This window comes from Manis javanica, chromosome 1, assembly GCF_040802235.1.
Source record: "Manis javanica isolate MJ-LG chromosome 1, MJ_LKY, whole genome shotgun sequence".
NCBI classification, from domain to species: domain Eukaryota; kingdom Metazoa; phylum Chordata; class Mammalia; order Pholidota; family Manidae; genus Manis; species Manis javanica.
The window spans coordinates 96,918,467-96,937,251 of NC_133156.1; the positions used below are offsets into that span (position 1 = coordinate 96,918,467).

At 38.0% G+C, this 18,785-nt stretch overlaps 3 protein-coding genes across 10 annotated transcripts in view; 2 read left to right on the forward strand and 1 right to left on the reverse strand.

Annotated features, from left to right (window-relative positions):
• Positions 1 to 2,116, reverse strand: part of BDP1 (BDP1 general transcription factor IIIB subunit) — a 107,099-nt gene extending 104,983 nt beyond the window's left edge. For 4 of the 5 annotated variants that reach the window (XM_073235351.1, XM_073235336.1, XM_073235343.1 and 1 more), the window contains exon 1: positions 1,676 to 2,114. In XM_073235351.1, coding sequence (XP_073091452.1) covers positions 1,676 to 1,887 — 212 coding nt within the window. In that variant the 5' untranslated portion in view covers positions 1,888 to 2,114. Of the gene's footprint in view, positions 1 to 1,675 lie in introns of all 5 variants that reach the window. The other variant, XR_012130660.1, reaches the window with a different exon arrangement.
• A 3,118-nt stretch (positions 2,117 to 5,234) lies between these two features.
• LOC108386318 (small EDRK-rich factor 1) lies at positions 5,235 to 11,199 on the forward strand. The gene is given in 2 exon segments (XM_017644127.3): positions 5,235 to 6,057; positions 8,320 to 11,199. Coding segments are annotated over 2 exon segments (279 nt in total). The 5' UTR covers positions 5,235 to 5,848; the 3' UTR covers positions 8,390 to 11,199.
• Positions 11,200 to 18,630: 7,431 nt separating this feature from the next.
• The window catches only part of LOC108406956 (survival of motor neuron protein), a 37,808-nt gene continuing 37,653 nt past the window's right edge, over positions 18,631 to 18,785 (forward strand). For 3 of the 4 annotated variants that reach the window (XM_017675996.3, XM_073235375.1, XM_017675997.3), the window contains exon 1: positions 18,631 to 18,779. In XM_017675996.3, coding sequence (XP_017531485.1) covers positions 18,708 to 18,779 — 72 coding nt within the window. In that variant the 5' untranslated portion in view covers positions 18,631 to 18,707. The remainder of the gene's footprint in view (positions 18,780 to 18,785) is intronic. The other variant, XM_073235387.1, reaches the window with a different exon arrangement.

Consider the following 18,785-nt stretch of genomic DNA (forward strand, 5'->3'; position numbering starts at 1 on the left):
AAACATAATGTTCCTCATGTAATTGTAGATTAATGATACCAAAATAAAACAAAAATAAAAATAAAAATAAAATTATAAAGGAGAAGTTTTATTCCAAGGTCTACACAAAAAAAGTTAACCTAATAGTTGACCCCTGGTATTTTATTACTTTTCTTTCTCAGGAATAAAAACTCTGATTTAAAAAAAAAAAGTATTCGGTCACTCTAAATTACATATTACAGTTCAGAATAGATATACGTTATTTCAGGAATGCCCTAAAAACAAATTAAGATGAATGGGGTATGAGTCAAAAATTAAAAGCAGTCTACTTTTTTCATATATTATGATTAGTTATATGTAAAAGTAGAAAATGCCTACACTTATGGAATAAGCTTTCCACAAAGTCTTCCATTAAAATTCTCATCTCAGACCTTACGATGTGAAAAATGCACCATTTTCATTTCATACAATTATGTTGGATGCAAAGAACAGAACACACACCTTATAGATTTTTACAACTAGCAAAGGCCCACGAAAAAGAAAAATACATGACAAAATACAATGTATACCGCCTACATGTCAACTCTAACAATGAAATATCCTTAAGTCAAAAAGTCTCAAAACAGGGTCTCAGTATTTATTAAATTATCAATCATCATATACTCATTTGTAATTAACAGGATCTCTGCAATTAACAATGACTGGTATTTGTATCTTTATTTTGTGGAGAAATTTTGAAACAAATTCATGTAAGAAACTAGAAAATTATTAAGTATAACTAAGCTAGCAAAATAACACCCTTCACTCTGCCCCAGTTCAGGCCAACAGAGGAAGCTGAATCAAAAAAAAAAGGAATAAAATTTTCACCTTCCTCTCAAAGCATAAAGAGAATTTATACCATCTCACTGTCATTTAATAGGGTTGGTTTTTATAGGTTTCCTCAACTATATAGTATAGAAACAGAGCTCGATCACCTCTGCTTTAAACAAATAGCTTTTTGTAGTCAATTATTCTACCATATTCTGTACAAGATGGTTTATATCAGTTATCTCCAATCTCCACAGTAACTCTCCAAAGCAGGTAATATTATCCCTACTTTACAGATAAGTAAATTCTACCTGGCAAAGTCTACTAAATTGTTAAATTAAGTATAAGAATCCTGAACCCAAATATGGTACATGACACATGCTTTTCCGTTTGGAAAACATGGTCACCATAGTTAAACGAGCACACCCTCAAATCAAAGCGACCTTCTTCCTCTTGACAGAAATCAGCAGAACCAAAGTAACACTAGTCTTCATTTAAGAGTAAATCAATGTTTTAAAATTTTTTAAACTACTTACTCCCGCCAAGTACTCCAAAAGAATGAAAACTAAGGTTATCTATAAATTCTCAAATGAAAATAGTACCCTGCGTGAATATTCTTCAAGACCCTTACACCAGGATTCCTCCCACCACCATTCGAAAACATCATCCCCTTCCCAAAAAGCTATAAATCATAATAAAATCCACATTTGCCACACTCTGCCGTCAGAGGAACAAACTGCTGTTCGGAGTAGGTTCATAGGGCCTCAACTGTAAGGCTTAGTGGAAGTGAGGAAGTACTCCTAGATGAAGTTCATTTTTTGCTAAGCTTCCAGGTGACAGTTCCGGAGAGACCGGGCAAATGAAAACGCTTCCCTCTGCAGGTACTTACCTGCTCCTGGGAGCCTTTTCTTGGGGCTCCGCTTCCCCGAAATTGACCGGGAGCACATTTGTGGACTCTGCTGGTTTCGACGCAGAGGCCGCTGCGGGCTCCGGCTCTCTGGGAACCTCTTGGCCACGCTGGGGATTTGAGGCGGTGGAGCCCCTGGTACCTACACCAGGCCTGACATTCGGTTTCACGCTAAGGCGTGCCCTGCGGAACATGGCGGAGCCAGGGGGCCCGGGGAGGCGGCCCCACGGCCGCTCTCAGCCCCGAGCCCCGGCCGCTGCCAGAAAGGGGGTTAGGAACTGCGCCCTTTCCACAGAGCCACACCACCAAACCAGAGGGCAACTACCGCAGTTTCACGCCCCCGCCGCCTCCCCCGACCTCCCGCCGCCGCCGCTCCATGTCCCTGCTACACTAAGAGCTTAGTTTCCCCTCTACCTTGCTTCCCCGCCCTCGGAGCGCGCCGGGACTGATGGCGTCACCATCCAGCGCCCCTGAATGACTTAAATGCTTCGCGCCCGGAGCCATGGTAACTGTCAAGCCTCAGAGCATAGATTATCTGTGAACCGGAAATTGGGACTCAAGGTGTTGTGCGCTCCCCTCTGCAGGTGTCCTTGAGTTGCTGAAAATAGGAGAAAGGTGGTCAACCCCTCAAACCAAATTTGTAAGGAAACTATTAAAATGCTGGCCGATTTTGTTTCTAGAGGTTCGTGTAGAGCAGTTCCTGTTTACCAGCGCATCCCAGGGCTTAGAAATTCTAAGCTGAGGAAATTAGAACGTCAGGTGTGAAGAAACTGATAATTAGCTGTGGAAGGGAACTGGGTCTCCAGGAAACATGCAATGCGAGGTAGACCATTCACTGTAATCTTTGTGTACTTTTTAAAGTGAATGTATTACCTGTTCAAAAATTATTAGAGTTAAAACTTTGTAAATTAATACAAGTATTCTTAATTTGCTCAGGACGTAGCAACACAGCAATTAACAAGGTGTTCTGAGTTGGGAAGGAAATAAATGAAACAACAAACAAGTGAAAAATTCAAGAATATATTTAAATGCCATAAAAGAAATGTATAGAGGGTAATATCAGAGATTAATGGCAGGCTAGCTTACTTTATTTTGGGTGGGGTGGTTAGGAAAGGTCTCTATGACGAGAGGAAAAATGATCAGAGATGAGGATGACTCTACAGTGTATGGGCCAGTGTTTAACTCTGCAATACAAATCCCTGAGTCATGGAAATACAGGCCTGACTGACTTCTTGGAAGGAGAAGATTCTACAAGAACATCCTGGTTCAATAATAACAAAATGTCAAATGAATGAAAATCCTGAACTGATTGAAGGGATTGCTAGATCATCCAGAGAAAGAAGAGAGGCAAGTGCTTTTGAGAGAGGGAGGACAAAGCTGAAAGCACAGAAAAGAAATTCTTCTAAGTTTGGGAAGAGAATGGAGGTCTGTGGATTCTGTGGGCTCCCTCCAGTACTCTGGCAAGGGAACAAGAACTCAGATACACTTAAGAAGCCCGAGAACTTGACAACGGAACCCCTGCTGAAGATATCTAGGAATCTTGGAGCCACTGCCAGGACCATATAGCTTTGGACAACATATTCTGGTATAAACTAAAGACACAGGACTTTACCCACATGTTCTGTTTCACTAAGTGTCTAGGGCATTCCCACAGTTCTGCAGGTAAGGAAATAAATAATGACTAAGAACACTTAATTTCTCATTAGTAAAGGGATGGGAACAGAGTCAGATTTAATTTCATTATTAAATATGAAGTAATAAGATATTTGTTACAGAAGTTTCTGGAGTAAATTTGTAATTGCTTCACAGTAATTTTAAGTCTCCAGTTCTCTCTAGCAGACACGTCAACATTTGTTGGTACATGATGAACATGTGTATCCCTACAACTCAAAAAACAATTTTCAGCTGCAAAGAAAGCTCAATTAGACTGTAAATTAAGACCATATACAGAAATAACAACCCTGCCACCTACCTTCCTAACCCAAATTCCTTTCCTCCCTTCTTCTTTAGACGATCTCTTTATCTCTCTAAGAAGTACAGCCAGAAAGTCAATCTTTTTCCCCCTGCCCAAGTTACCCCAGAAGAGGTTCCCCAGACAACTGGCCTGTAAGCAATAGTGAACAGAAAGGATGGGGCATAGGGAAACTACAAGGCTCTCTGAGGCTGAAAGAATAATGTCAGCAGTAGCTAACATATTGAGTGCCACCATATGCTGGGCACTTAATACTTTGCATATATTAATTCAGTTAATGAAGGTGGTACAATTACCTCCCCATTTTACTGGTAAGGAAACTTCAGTGCAATGAAATAATGGGCCCAAATTCCTTTCAACCCAGACATTCCATCTTCAGAGCCCTCATTCTTCACTTTGTCATACCTTCTCTAAAATAGGCTATTTTACTAAGTAAAATAAAAATTGTGGGCACTTGGTCATATATACTTGGGGGTCCATGATAGCATTTTGTATACTTTTATATATCTTTGAAAACTTCAGAAATAAGTCTTAAAAAATAGGGTAAATTTAGGGTGTTCAGACTAACTCTACACATTTCTCAGTTTGTAATAACGGAATAGATAAAGAAAGTAAGTATCAACCAAATGAACCATCAAGCATACATGTCTGTTCCTAGCAATGGGAGATGCTCCACAGCTTTTATTTAGGGTCCGAGGTTGTTCTGGGCTACTGTGAAAGCGTTGTAAAACTGCATTCTCTGCCATACTCCCCCTATCACACAATCCAAGCACAGAATATTACACTAAAACTCAAAGTACTATCAACTATCACGAGGGCACTGGGATAAATTGTAAATTAACAGACTTGAGAGTCCATTTCACTTGCACCAGTCCCTACCTGTTAGTTCAGTCACCTCTCGTCTCAGTCTCAGTCTCCTTTTACGTAAAATGAGAGCAATGAAGCCTACCTTACAGGGCTGATGCGAGAATAAGGAAGGAAAATATGTAATGGACCAACACTTGCCTTTCGCAGGGTTAAAATCTGTTTTGTCCTCTACCACCCCCTTCCCGCTTCTTCAAGGGAATGAATGAAAGCCAACGTTCTGTGTCGAAAAGTTAGATATCGTAGCCTTTATTGTCGTTACAAACAACGGGAGCTGGTCAAGCCGCACTGCTCGGAACACATGGGATTCTCAGACAAACGACCCGCTATTTAGACTCCACCAGACCCGCCTAGCGCAGGGGCCGGGAGCGCCGGTCTTCCGCGGGAGGCAGACCGGAGGCCGCCCCGCCCCCCTGCAGCGCACGCGCAGTCGCTCGCCGGCCACGCCGGCGTCTGTTGTCAAGTCTCGGTGGGCGGGGCGTTGGACAGAGAGAAGGTGTCGGTGAAGGCCCGGTGAAGGCCCGCGTGGGCTCAGCCTTTAAGATCGACTAGTGTGAACTGCGGCTGAGCGTGTGAAGAAGCGGTTGCTCTTTCGAGTCGCCCTCTTTCAGGCTCGGTGCGGTGGTCGGCATGGCCCGTGAGTGAGCGGCATGGCCCGGGAGAAGCGGCGGGAAGCGTCCGGCGGGGAAGCCTAGCACCCCAGAGTCTGTTGGGGAGAGGCGAGGCTGGCTGTGAATCTCCTTGGGTCTCGCGGGGCGGACACCGGGCCTGCAATCGGCCGAGAGAGAGGTCTGAACTGAAAAGTAGGACAGGTGCCTTCCCCTCCCGTGCGAGTTTGCTCCGTGAAGAACACCTTCCCGGTGGTGAGGGGTGTGGAGACCGCGGGAAGGATCCTGGTCTGGAGGTGACTTATAGCTGGTACTTAGTCTCACGGCCTAATAAGGACCAGGAGTGCGAAGCGTCTCCACCCTAGTTATTTTGTTTGGTCCTCGCAGGTAAATGTTTCACAGGCATCTGCATTTGCTCACTTAACAGTCGTACTGTGATGAGCCAACTTGTGCGAGGTGTGATTTCTGTTTATCTGTCTTTCTCCACCACATTCCTCCAAAGCCACAACTTATTTTGGAATACTAGCCCATATAGACAGACGATTGGAATGCCTATTTTAAGAGATCTGGTATTTATAGCCAGTGAAGACCTTGATTGGTATGATAATACTTTTAAGACCTCAAGTATTTCCCTTTAAGCTTCCTCCTCCACAGATCTAGGAATACCAGTGGAGTACTCTGCTGACATATTTATTAAAAAACAAACTTCAGATGCACTTAAATAAGAACCTTATAATGGGATTATTCATAATTTTAGATATGGAAAAAGAGCATGACTTACTCTTTGTAGGTGGAAATCAGCGGGAACTTGCCCGCCAGAAAAACATGAAGAAATCCCAGGAAATCAACAAGGGAAAAAGAAAAGAGGATAGCTTGACTACCTCTCAGAGAAAGCAGAGATAAGTGATACTAATTCTCAAGTCACTGAAGTTTTCATTTTGGAAATGGAAAGCATTTTTCAAATCCTTGATAGGCCTAATCTGTGGGAAGGGGTAACAGTTAAATACCTGTTGTGTGCCAGGCATACTAAAACTATATGGGATAGTCATTATCCCAACCCATGGATGAAGACTTTAAAGCTCTCAAGCTATAATTTTTCTTGCAAAGAATGTCATGCAACTCCACTACAACCAAAAGAACTTTATTTAGCAAAATGATTGAACATCTTCCCTATATAAGGCACTGTTAGGTGGTAGAGGTACAAGATTTGCAAAGCAGACATCCTATGCAAGCAAGTATGGATGAAGTAACTCAATTACAGTGATAACTGTTCTCAAGAAGGCACAGAAAAGCCTATGTAGCTGTACTGACTTCTGAAGACCTTGGGTTGGAGGGAATGCAAGTACACAACCTTGGTATGACTACATATGACAACTAATACAAAACTGCTACAGAAATACTTTGAGACTTCAGCTTAAGTTAAAAAAAAGGGGGGGGGAAGCAGCAGCAAACATGTTTCTATACAAGTTAACCAAAGTTTTATTCTAAAATCAAATTTTGTTGTCCATGTAGAAGTTGGAAGTCAGGTGAATAAATGACTATACATGCTTTAGTGTGTCTTCTCTGTGGCCCTCAAGCCTGGCTGCACATTAGAACTACCTGGGAAACCGCTCATGCCACTTCACCCACTCCTGATTTAATTGGTCTCAAGATAGGTCTTAAAAGGAACTCTAGAGAAAGTTTATTATATTTAACTTAAACCTGACTTTAAAAAAGCTCCCCAGGTAATTCTAATGTGCCAGAGTTAAGAATCATTGTTTAATGAGGTTGAAGGCCTTACATTATCACTTCACACTTTTCTATGACATTTATTATTAAAGTAGTAAGCTTTGCCTTAAATTTCGGTTTACTCACATTGGAGTACAAGTGAATGTGGTACAAATCAGTGAATCTGAAGTAATACTTTAATTGGAGAACCTAGTCTAGCTTGGCTTACTGATAGCCACTGTTTAATGAATACCCACCTCTTACAAAGTTCTGTGCAAGGTGCTCTGCATGTATTATCTCTATTCATCACAACCTGAAGAGTGGGGTCACCCTAATGCACAGAATAGGATACTGAGGCTCTGAAATTCAGTAACATTACTAAAGTCATACAGGCAAGCACAGCAAAACTTGATTTCAAACAGAAAAATTGCTATCATTATTCTTTCCCATGATACCATCTCTTTGTAGCTATCTTATTTTTCCTTCCATCTCATTCTTTGTTTTTGCTATTGCCTATGCAGAAATGTCTTTCTGTCATGGACATAGCTACTCATCCTGAGCTAAAATATAATACTAAATCTATGCAATAGCAACATAGAAAAGAGCCTGGACTTTGAAATTGAACAAACCTTGGTTTGTATGTGACTTGAGACAAATTATTTAACTCTAATTATTTAGCTTTCCTTTCTTTTTTTTTAATCTGAAACATGGGGATAATAACTAAGAGTTTTGGAGGACTTAATCCAGAGCCAATAAAATGCCTAGCACATAATAGGTGTTGAACATATAGCCATTTAATTTTTTTTTTAATACGGGTTTCATGAACCATCTAGCCCAGGTAGTCTGGTTGTAGTTCTGTTAACATGGCATGTGGTTGTTTAGCAAGAGACACAAAAGGTTAAGAAAATGCCCTGGATATTTTGCCTTTCTTTAATGTAATCCGTTTTTAGTCACTGTCTATTGAGCTTTTGACTTAAAAGAAATTAAATTTCTTCAGAACATCTATGTGCTAATCCTAGGTGCCAGTTAGGATACCTAGGAGACTTCTTAAATGCCCCTTCTTTCAAGAAAAGAATGAGTGGATTAATTTTGTTGACAGCCAAGCATAATTGCCATTATTTCTGCATTAAGCTGCGTAATGTCAGATGCTTATTTATGTGTGTACATATGTATACATATTCATAGCTGTTCCTCAGAACAACCTTGGTATGTATTGCTCCAGTTTTGAAAGGGCTTTGAGGTTATTTGCCCAAGGTCATAACAGTAGAGATGGAATTCAAAATAAAATCTGACTTCAAAGCCTTTCCATTCTTTACCTTCTCATTCTGTCTCCATCCATGACAATGGAAAGACATGATTATTTATATCTTCTCTTGAATTGTCTTCTAATTCACTAAATGGGTATTGTATAGAAATAAGTAAGAACATAAAATCAGTTTTTCTGTAACAACTCACAGCCTTTTCCCCTATTATAGGGACTCTGAGATAATGCAACAAAAGCAGAAGGTAGCTAATAAGAAGTCTATGCAGACAATAAAAAAATGATCACTACTTGGAAAACCTGGGTGCTACTGCCAACTAGGTGTCTCATAACTCTATGATCAAGATTTTTGTAGAGTGGACAGTCATTACATAAGTTATAACATATCCTTATAAAGCTCTTTTAAACTTAACCTTTCAGCCTGATTTAGTGTGATATTTCAGAACCATCTTCAAAGAATAAAACACTAACTACACGTGACATGTTGGTGAACATTATTTATCATCTGAACATTTATATAATTTATTAGGTAATGTGGTCAGATGATAAGATCTCATATAAATCTAGTATCTTTGTCATAAACTTTGTTAAAGTAAATCGTTAAAGTCAACTTCATTGTATAATAGAATTTAAGATGGCATTACTAATTTTGTTTTGTAATCCACTGGTTTGCTTGAAGAATTTACAATATATAGTGCAAGCAACCTGGGATAGCAACTAAATTAACATAAACTAAATGAGGTCTCAATAGGAATTCTACTTACAGCTTTAACATTTTTGGAATAAGTGCCATTTTTCAATAGACTTCATTTTTTAGAACAGAATTAAGATCACAGCAGAACTGAGATTTCCTATATACCCCATGCCTTTTCTCATGTAGTCTCCCCAATTATGAACATACCCCACCATACAACACTAGAGTGGTATGTTGCAATTGATGTGCCCACATGGACACATTATTATCACTCAAAATATATAGTTTATATTAGGATTCATTCTGTGTCTAAGAGTACCATTTTTAGTCTGTTCTGAGAGTCTTCAAAAACTTGTGATTTAATGATGGCTATAAATTTAGAAATATGTTAACCTAGAGAAACTAAGATTTGAGACCTTGTTATAGTCTGAAGAAAATATGCATAATTATTGCAAAAAGAATAAAATATCATTGAAGTAAGGTAAATTAAAAATATTATTCAAATAATTGATTTTTCACATCCAATTCAACAAATTTTTACTAGTCACCTAATATATCTACCACTAATGGATAGATCTTCAACAGTTCACAGAATATCTTAATGAAGATTCTGGTAATCTTGTGATGGGTAACTTACCAATGGTACCACCCATAAATAGAATGGAATCCTAAGTGTATCTAATACTGAATGAGGCAAACATGAAGTTTTTTAGTTTTAGAAGCTTGAGTTTTTGTCTTCATTGTAGCACAGATTTTCAGTTAAAGCTTTGTTCTATTTCTTTAGTTAACTTCAGTCTTTAAAACTTTTTATGATGGTAGTCACAAGGGCAAAAATATTACAACAGCTTAAATTACGTTCTAATAAAAGGGATAATGAAGAAGTCTGATTCTTTATGGGTCTGATTCCTGTAATTCTATTCAGAAATCTACACAGAGTGGTAAGCCACAAGTACAAAGAATTTTTTATGCTTTAAGTCACATCCTTTATTTGCCTTTTTTAAATGAATAATTTCCGTATCTTAAATATCCTGTATAGTGGAATAACTTAGAAGTTAAACAATCCTTACAAATCTAGGGAAAAAATGACAGCTTCTAAGAGAGTATTAGGATAAGGAAGATCTCTAGACTTAAAAACAAAGTTCTTGATTAATTTTTGTGACACTTATTTGAATGATTCATTGTTAAGAGTGTTTGATTTTTAACTTCATTATAACCAGACATTTCCTCAAAGTAGATGGAAAAGTTAGAGAGGAGAAAATGAAATGTAATTGTTGTAATGTATCAACACTTTAATTTCTTTTCACCTGGTGTATTTAAGAAAGGTAACAAAAATAGGTAAACTTCTGAAGAGGGAAACTGGTTAGTTACAAGATACTAAGGAAAAATATAGGTGAATAATTGTAATCAGTAAAGTTGACTCATGCACTAACTTTATTTCTTTTGGCTCATTGCCAAAGCAAGACAAAATTATTTAGATGAAGTACTGACTTTACAGTGTAATTTGGAAAATATCAAACTCCATGGAACACCTTTGTAGACATTAAAAATACTATCTTGCATCATCTTGAACAGGAGGTAGTACATTATCATTAGCAATCTAAATCCTGCTGAAAATAAGAGTAGCTGCTACTGCCCAGGGAGGTAAACTGGGGTCAGTTTTGTCTGTCATGGGTTTAGTAATGATATAAACTAAGCAGGGAGTATGCCAACTTCTTTAGGTAAATTCCTAATTGCCTTTGGTAATGAGGCTCTTTAAAAAAAAAACATGAAAATTCAATTGAAAAACTGAAATATTTTCATGAAATTGTCAATCATAAGTTTTCCATTACATCAAACTAAGAACTTTTAATAAACTGCTGCCTACAACTTTATCTGCTAAAGCACTTGCTATATAATAATTACATATTGAAATGTATTGTCTTTGCAGATAGCCAAGTCATAAAAATGTCACTGAGTAAACAATGATTCTAACTAAACTGGTCAAGTGCACTTACTATAAATTCCAGAATTATTTAAAACTTACTACAGGCTTTTCCTTAGAACTTTGCTTCTTAAAAACAAAGCAAAACCCCCCTATGTTTATCGCAGCACTATTTACAATAGCCAAGAAATGGAAGCAACCTAAGTGTCCATCAGTAGATGAATGGATAAAGAAGATGTAGTATATACACACAATGGAATATTATTCAACCATAAGAAAACAAATCCTACCATTTGCAACAACATGGATGGAGCTAGAGGGTATTATGCTCAGTGAAATAAGCCAGGCGGAGAAAGACAAGTATCAAATGATTTCACTCATCTGTGGAGTATAAACAAAAAAAAAAACTGAAGGAGGAAAACAGCAGCAGACTCAGAGAACCCAAGAATGGACTAACAGTTACCAAAGGGAAAGTGACTCGGGAGGATGGGTGGGAAGGGAGGGAGGGATAAGGGCAGGCAAGAAGAAAGGGGGTCTTACGATTAGCATGTATAATGTGGGGGGGGATGGGGAGGGCTGTGCCACACAGAGGAGACGTAGTGATTCTACAACATCTTACTACGCTGATGGACAGTGACTGTAATGGGGTTTTGGGGGGTAACTTGGTGAAGGGAGGACCCTAGTAAACAATGTTCTCCATGTAATTGTAGATTAATGATAACATTTTTTTTTTAAAGGCAAAACCTTTTACATAGCACTGATCAAGTAATGTGCCTTAACAGTTCACAGGTAGCCTGCTATTGGGCCATTTCCCTGGAAAAGTTGATATTTTAAAATTTGAGTATGACATAACCTTTATAGAAATATTTTCTATGCCACATGCTACTCTTGCTACTTTATCAGTTGGATGTGACTTTGCTTACTGGCATATCAGTGCAGGAACATTTCTTTGCAGTAAAGTTTGATGGAGCTTTCTCCATATTTGTGAGTTTACAAGAAATTGCCTACCAACCTGGCTGTTGGTAGGCAAGACACAATCCTATTGAATACTTTCCTTTTATAAACATATGGCATGACAAAGGCTTTGTCAGACTTTTGGGGCCTCGTAGCACTTAAAGTGGCTGATGATGAGACATTTAATATAGAACTAATATATTTTAATATATGCTTGAAGAAATATAACCACATCCAACCTGTGATTTCATGGTGTATTAGAACTTTTGGTTACAAACAGAACCATTAATTGGCTTATTTATAACCATAACAGTTATTTGAAAGGATGTGAGACACCTGAGGCTTTAGAAAGGTCAAAATTTGGAACAGCTCCAGTACTATGAGGCAGTTTTTTTACACAGTGCTGCTTTCAGGTTGAAATTCTGACAACCATTTTCAGTCTTTCTCAGAGTGCCTCCAAATGAACTTGTTTGGGTTATGTGCCCGCTTCTCAGCAAGAGAGCAGATCACCTAAGTTAATGTTATAACCAAGACTATAGCCAGTGAGGAATAGGTGGTTCCCCCAACAAATCTGGTCTATTGAGAGAAGGAAGTCTGGGCAGACTAAAACTATGAGTCCAGTACTTGTATTGCATGTCTAACACTAAATCTTAAAAATGATACGTGATATTTGGCAAATCATGAAGTTGGTAAGCAAATGAAGTGTGAGAAAATTATGAAACCTAATACCATTCTTATCTCCAACAGCTTTCAAACCCCGAGAATGCACTGCCTGCTTATTATAGAAAATGCAACGAAAGGGGTAAAAAAATTTCGCTGTAAATTAGGTACTTAAAAAAAACTAAACATACCCTTACTATATGACCTAGTAATTGTACTCCTGGGCATTTATCCCAGTGAAATGACAGTAAAAAGCATACATCTTAACTGTACACTTCAATTGACTTTTACATATAAACATTTCACCAGATCAAGATATATATAGACATTTCCAGCACTCTGGCAGGTTCCCTTGTGACCACTTTGAGGTAATGCCCCCTATCTATCATCATAGATTAATTCTGCCTGTTTCTGAATTTCATGTAAGTGGAATCATCCAGGATGCACTCTTGTGAGTCTGACTTCATTTGCTTAACCTTATGTCTGTGAGAATTCTTTGTCTTCCATGTAGCAAGAGTTCAGGCTTTTTCATTGCTCTGTAGCATTCTGTTAAATAACTATACCATAATTTAGTTTTCCACTCTATTTTTCATGGACATTCAGATTGTTCTTAGTTTGAGACTATTATGAATAATTCTGCCATAAACATTTTGGGTGGTCATAGCACTTATTCCTATTGAGTACATATCTAGGAGTGGAATTACTGAGTCATTGGGTATGTAAAATAGTTGCGTATTTCTCTCAGTGCTCATGCAAGCGTGCATAAACATGAAACTAAGGTGTGTGGGGAGATTCCTAGGGCTGCTGTACCAAACTACCACAAACCTGATGGCTTTCAACAACAGAAATTTATTCCCTTAGTTTTGGACAAGAAGTCCAAATAGAGCAAGTCTAAAGCTTTGTTCCATTTCTTTAGTTAACTTCAGTCTTTAAAAACATTTTATGATGGTAGTCATAAGGGCAAAAATATTACAACAGCTTAAATTATGTTCTAATAAAAGGGATAATGAAGTCCAATTGTACCACAAAGATTCTTTATGGGTCTGCTTCCTGTAATTCTATTCAGAAATTCTACACAGAGTGATAAGCCACAAGTACAAAGAATGGTGTCAGCAGGACCTTAGGCCCTCTGAAGATTCTAGAGGGAAAAATCCGTCCTTGCCATTCCCAGTTTCTAGTGTCTCCAGGCATTACTTGGCTTGGGTAGCATAATTGCTATCTCTGTCTTCACATAGTCCTTCTTTGCTGTCTTCCCATCTCTTACAAGGACATTTGTCACTAGATTTAGAGCCCACTGTAGTCCAGAATGATCTCATTTTGCAATCTTTAATTGCACCAGCAAAACCCTTTTCCCAGGTATTTGGTGAACATACCATTCTGGGGGCCACCATTAAACCCACTACAAGGAGTTTTTTAAACAAAAATGTGAAATTTAGCTGTGACTGGATACTTTTTTTTTTTAATAGCCATGCCTGCAAGCCAGTACAAATAGATTTAACCATAGTGTGGATGTGCAGTAGTTTATCCAGTCATTTCCTTCGTCATGGATAATCAGGATATTTTAAAGCTTTTGCCACACTACAAGCAATTCTGTGATATATATCATCATACTTATCCCCATGAATTGATTTTTTTGTTTCTGTAAGAATAGATTCTTAAAGGTAGGATCCCTAGGGTAAAGGTATACATGTTTGTAATTTTAAACTGATATTTTCTAACAACAGGGTAGTACTTCCTATTCCCATGCCCTTGACAGCATATTATTAATCTCTAATAATTTAACCAACCTGAGTGAAAAATCGTATTTTAGTTTCTAATTCACAATTCCTTGACTGCAGAGGTTGGGTATCTTTTCATATGTTTATTGGATATTTGGATTATGTCCCTTTTTATATATAAAGAAATTGAGATTCTAATTAAGGGATTTCCCCAAGGTCATCCAGCTAGTAAATGCCAGGTTAAGGATATGAAACCAGGCAGACTGAGAGCAGAGCTTCCAGAGTTTAGACATATATTCATATTTATTGGCAGCTATTTTTTTTCTTCTTTGAATAGCTTGTTCTTACCTTTTTGTTTTGTGGTTTTTACTTTTACTTTTGACAAGCTTTTTGTTAATATATAAAGAATATTAGTGTGTGTTTTTTCTGAAAAGGTTTTATTATGCACAGAGGGGTGGAAGTTCAGTCCTTGGCAATCAGGATGTTGCTTCACTCCTCTTTTACTCTTGGCACCAATGTATAATGCCAATACCTGCCTGACTCCTAAAAGGTATGATGATTTTTGATGAACTTGAGAGCCCGCTTGTCCTTGGAGACCTTGAGCAGCGACATGGCATGCTGCTCGTATGGGACAAAGCTTCCCACCTCTCAGATCATGTCCCGATGGACTTGTGGTGCTTGGCGATGCATGTACTGCATCAGCTGTGCCTCTGCCTGCTCATGTTCTTGGTGATCTTGTGGCCCTTGTTGAGGCCCACAGCCGCAGGACAGCGAGAGCCACGGCTGTCTTTCTTCAATGGCTGCCATGGCAGAAGGAGAGAATACTTGTCTTGCATGTTACAAATGTTTTCCAAACTATTGTTTGTCCTTTCTTTTTATTTTTGTTGCTTTTGTTAAACTTTTAAATAACATAATCAAATATTTAGTTTCTTTACAAATGATTATGCAGACTGACAGCCGGCAGACTTGTCTGACGTTGAAATTTTTTTAATATGAACTTGAATGCCAATGGGTGGGGGAATGGGTGGAATGAGTAAGTGGGTATGGAGGGATAGTCTCAACTGATTGCAGTACCTGGTACCCCTTATTGCTTACTCCTCCTTAACTAATTTACATTATTTACCTGTCTGACTCCCAAAAGGTATTTGAGTTTTCAATCCTTGCATGGTTTCTTGTTTCTGTTTTAAGATCTCCCACGTCTTCAGTTTGTGAAGATAACCTAGCATGTATTTTGATATATAATGTGAGTGTAGAGAGTCAACCTCACATACTGGATAGCTAATTATATATATATATATCATTTATAAATTATACTACATCGTTCAAATATTCTTTCAAAACATCATTTAGAGTTTTAAACTTTCTGCTGCAGTTCTGTGAGCATTCTTTTTTCTATTAAGGTATCATTGATATACAATCTTATGAAGGTTTCACATGAGCAATATTGTGGTTTCAGCATTCATCCATATCATCAAGTGCCCCCCACACACCCCATTGCAGTCACTGTCTATTGGCGTAAGATGCTAGAGTCATTACTTGTCTTCTCTGTGCTATACTGCCTTCCCCATGACCTACCTGTATTATGTGTGCTAATTATAATGCTCCTTAATCCCCTTCTCCTTCCCTCCCCATCCACTTTCCCCTCGTGAGCATTCTTATATTCAAATCATGAACACATCCCTGAAACCCAGACCCTAGGTCCTTAAGTAAGATAAAGGTAAGGAACTAATTGGTTTGGTTTATCTTTTATTCACTATTCTATGTGACAATTCCAACATATGTTATTCAAGCTAGAAACCTGATCACTAATCATTTGATTCCCTTATTTGATCATGGGCAAGTTCCAAGAGTCACTGAAGGTAGGGTTTTGGTATGAAAATTCTACATGTACAAAGATTGGTTTCATTTCGTGAGGTTAAATGTAATATTATGTAAGTCCCTTCAAGTATGATGATTTTCTTTGGAAATTCACTATATTGTGCTTTGAGTGCCTTGTCTATCATATGAAATAGCTTTGTAAAACACACTAATTCAAATCTGGGTGTCACCACCAGGAAAAAAAGAACTTTTTGAGGACAAAAATTCTACAGGTTCATTTTTGTTGAGGAACCAGGTCCTAGTGAGTTGAAAAAGACCTTCTCAACAAAGAACCTGCCATTTGAAACATTAAATACTGATTCCTCCTTGAAAACATTACATTGTGAAAAAACAGATACAAAAAGCCACATATTATATGATTCCATTTATATGAAATATCCAGAATAAGTAAATCCATAGAGACAGATAGATTACTAGTTGTGAGGGGCTAAAGGGAGGAAAGAATGGGGAGTAACCACTAATGGATACAAGGTTTCTTTTTGGGGTAATGAAAATATTCTGGAATTAGACAGTGGTGGCTGTACAACCTTGTGAATATATTAAAAACCACTGAATTATATGCTTTATGTAAATTAAGAATATTTTAAAGAAATCTAGTTCTAAATTGTTTAAATTTCTGCATCAAATGCCATTTCAAGACTTTTTGTGACAGAAAAATCTAAGTGACATTGAAAAACACACATCTATTTCTGCTATCTATTGAAGCCAAAGGGGAACCCTCAAACTTCCTTGTGGAAACTTTTTTTTTTAGTAAAATTATAGTATGCACCTAGAAGCCATGTGGCTATCCTAAATTCTTAATAAAGAATAATACTAGAAAAGTAAATGGTAAGCTCCTACTGACTAATAAACCTGTTTGATCCATGTAAAGACAAACACATAAAGATAAACATGGGGGAAAATGTACATCCTTGGACCATATACAAGATTTGATTGCCTTTTTTTTTCCTTTTTCCCCTTCACCTATTTTCACAATCTCCCTATCTCCCCCATGGCAACCATCAGTTTGTTTTCTCTATGAGTCTTTGTTTTGCTTATTATTTTGTTTTTAGATTCCACATTAAAGTGAAGTCATGTGGTATTTCTATTTCTCTGTCTTATTTCACTTAGCATAATACCCTCTATGTCCATCCATGTTGTAAATTGCAAGATTTCACTTTTTTATGGCAGAGTGATATTTCATTGTATGTACATATGTGCCTACATACAGGTATGCATACATATATACACACACACATATGCATACATATATACGTATCACATCTTCTTTACCCATTCATCTATCAGTGGACACTTAGGTTGCAACTATGTCTTGGCTATTTTAAATAACCCTGCAATGAACATAGGAATGCCTATTTTTTTTCAAATTCGTGTTTTCATTTTCTTTGGATAAATACCTAGAAGTGGAATTGATGTGTCATACAGTAGTTCTATTTTTAATTTTGGGGGGCACTTACACATTGTTTTCTACTGTAGTTGCACCAATTTACTTTCCTACCAACAGTGCATGATGTTCCCTTTTCTCTACTTCACCAACACTTGTTACTTCTTGTCTTTTTGATAATAGCCATGCAGACAGGTGTGTGTTAATAATCTCATTTCAGTTTTGATGTGCATTTCCCTGATGATTAGTGATGTTGAGAATCTTTTCATGTGGTTGTTAGCCATCTGTATGAGTTCTTTGAAAAAATTTCTATTCAGGACCTGTACACATTTTTTAATCAGATGATTTTTTTCTATTGACTCCTATGAGTTCTTTATATGTTTTGGAACGTAGCTTTTTATCACCTGTATCATTTGTGAATATCCTCTTCCATTCAGTGCATTGCCTTTTCATTTTGTTGCTGGTTTCCTCTTCTGTGCAAAGGATGAAAGTCTGATGTAGTCCCATTCACTTATTTTGATCCCACTTTTTTAAGTTCAAATTTTCACTAGAACAGATTTGGGAGAATGGATATTAACCTAAATGTTAAAGTTGGGAAGTGTCTAAAAGGCATGAACTTCCAGGCAGCTATGTAAATGTTCTGTGCCTCCATTTCCTTATCTTTAGAACAACAAAATCTTTAAAAAATAGTATCTTTAGCATAATTAGGGAATAATAGTCCCTCATTCACAGGGTCGTGAAAATTAAATACATAAAGCTTTTTTTTTTTTTTTTTACTCACAGCCTGGCCACAGCACTATGTCAGCATATTTGCACTATTTCCTCTTGTCCCCAGTCCCAATGGGGCAGGGTTGCCCTACTTAGAAAATACACACATAGGGCACCCAGTTAAAGTTGAATTTCAGATAAACAAAAACTTTTTCTAGTTTCTCTTAAATACTGCATGCTCCAAACTTACACTAAAAAAGTATTCGTTGTTCATTCGAAATTCAAACTTAACTGGGTGTCCTGAAATACATAAAACTCTGAAAAGAACTTTTTCAAATGGTAGCTATATATCATTATCGGTTAACTCGGGACTTATTCTTATATTGCTTACCCATGTTTTCTAAATTATCTGCAATGAACAGTATTTTCTAAGAAAAGTTACTATTTAAAACAAAAACACCCTGGTCGAATCACTCTTCAGCCTATATGAAAAAGGAAAATCAGAGAACTGAGAAAATACCCAAAATAAAAACCAACGCGACGGCTCAAGGAAGGCCGACTGTGGAGGAAGAGCGCGCGGAGCCCTCCAGGCCACCGTGGTCTTCCGCTCCCAGGGGCCCCGGCAGCGGAAGTCGTCATCCTCAGAGGGACGCAGCCCACGCCGGCACCCCACAGCGGCCTCGCTATGGCAATGGACCGAGGCAGTGGCGTCCCGGAGCAGGAGGACTCGGTGCTGTTCCGGCGCGGCACAGGCCAGGTGAGG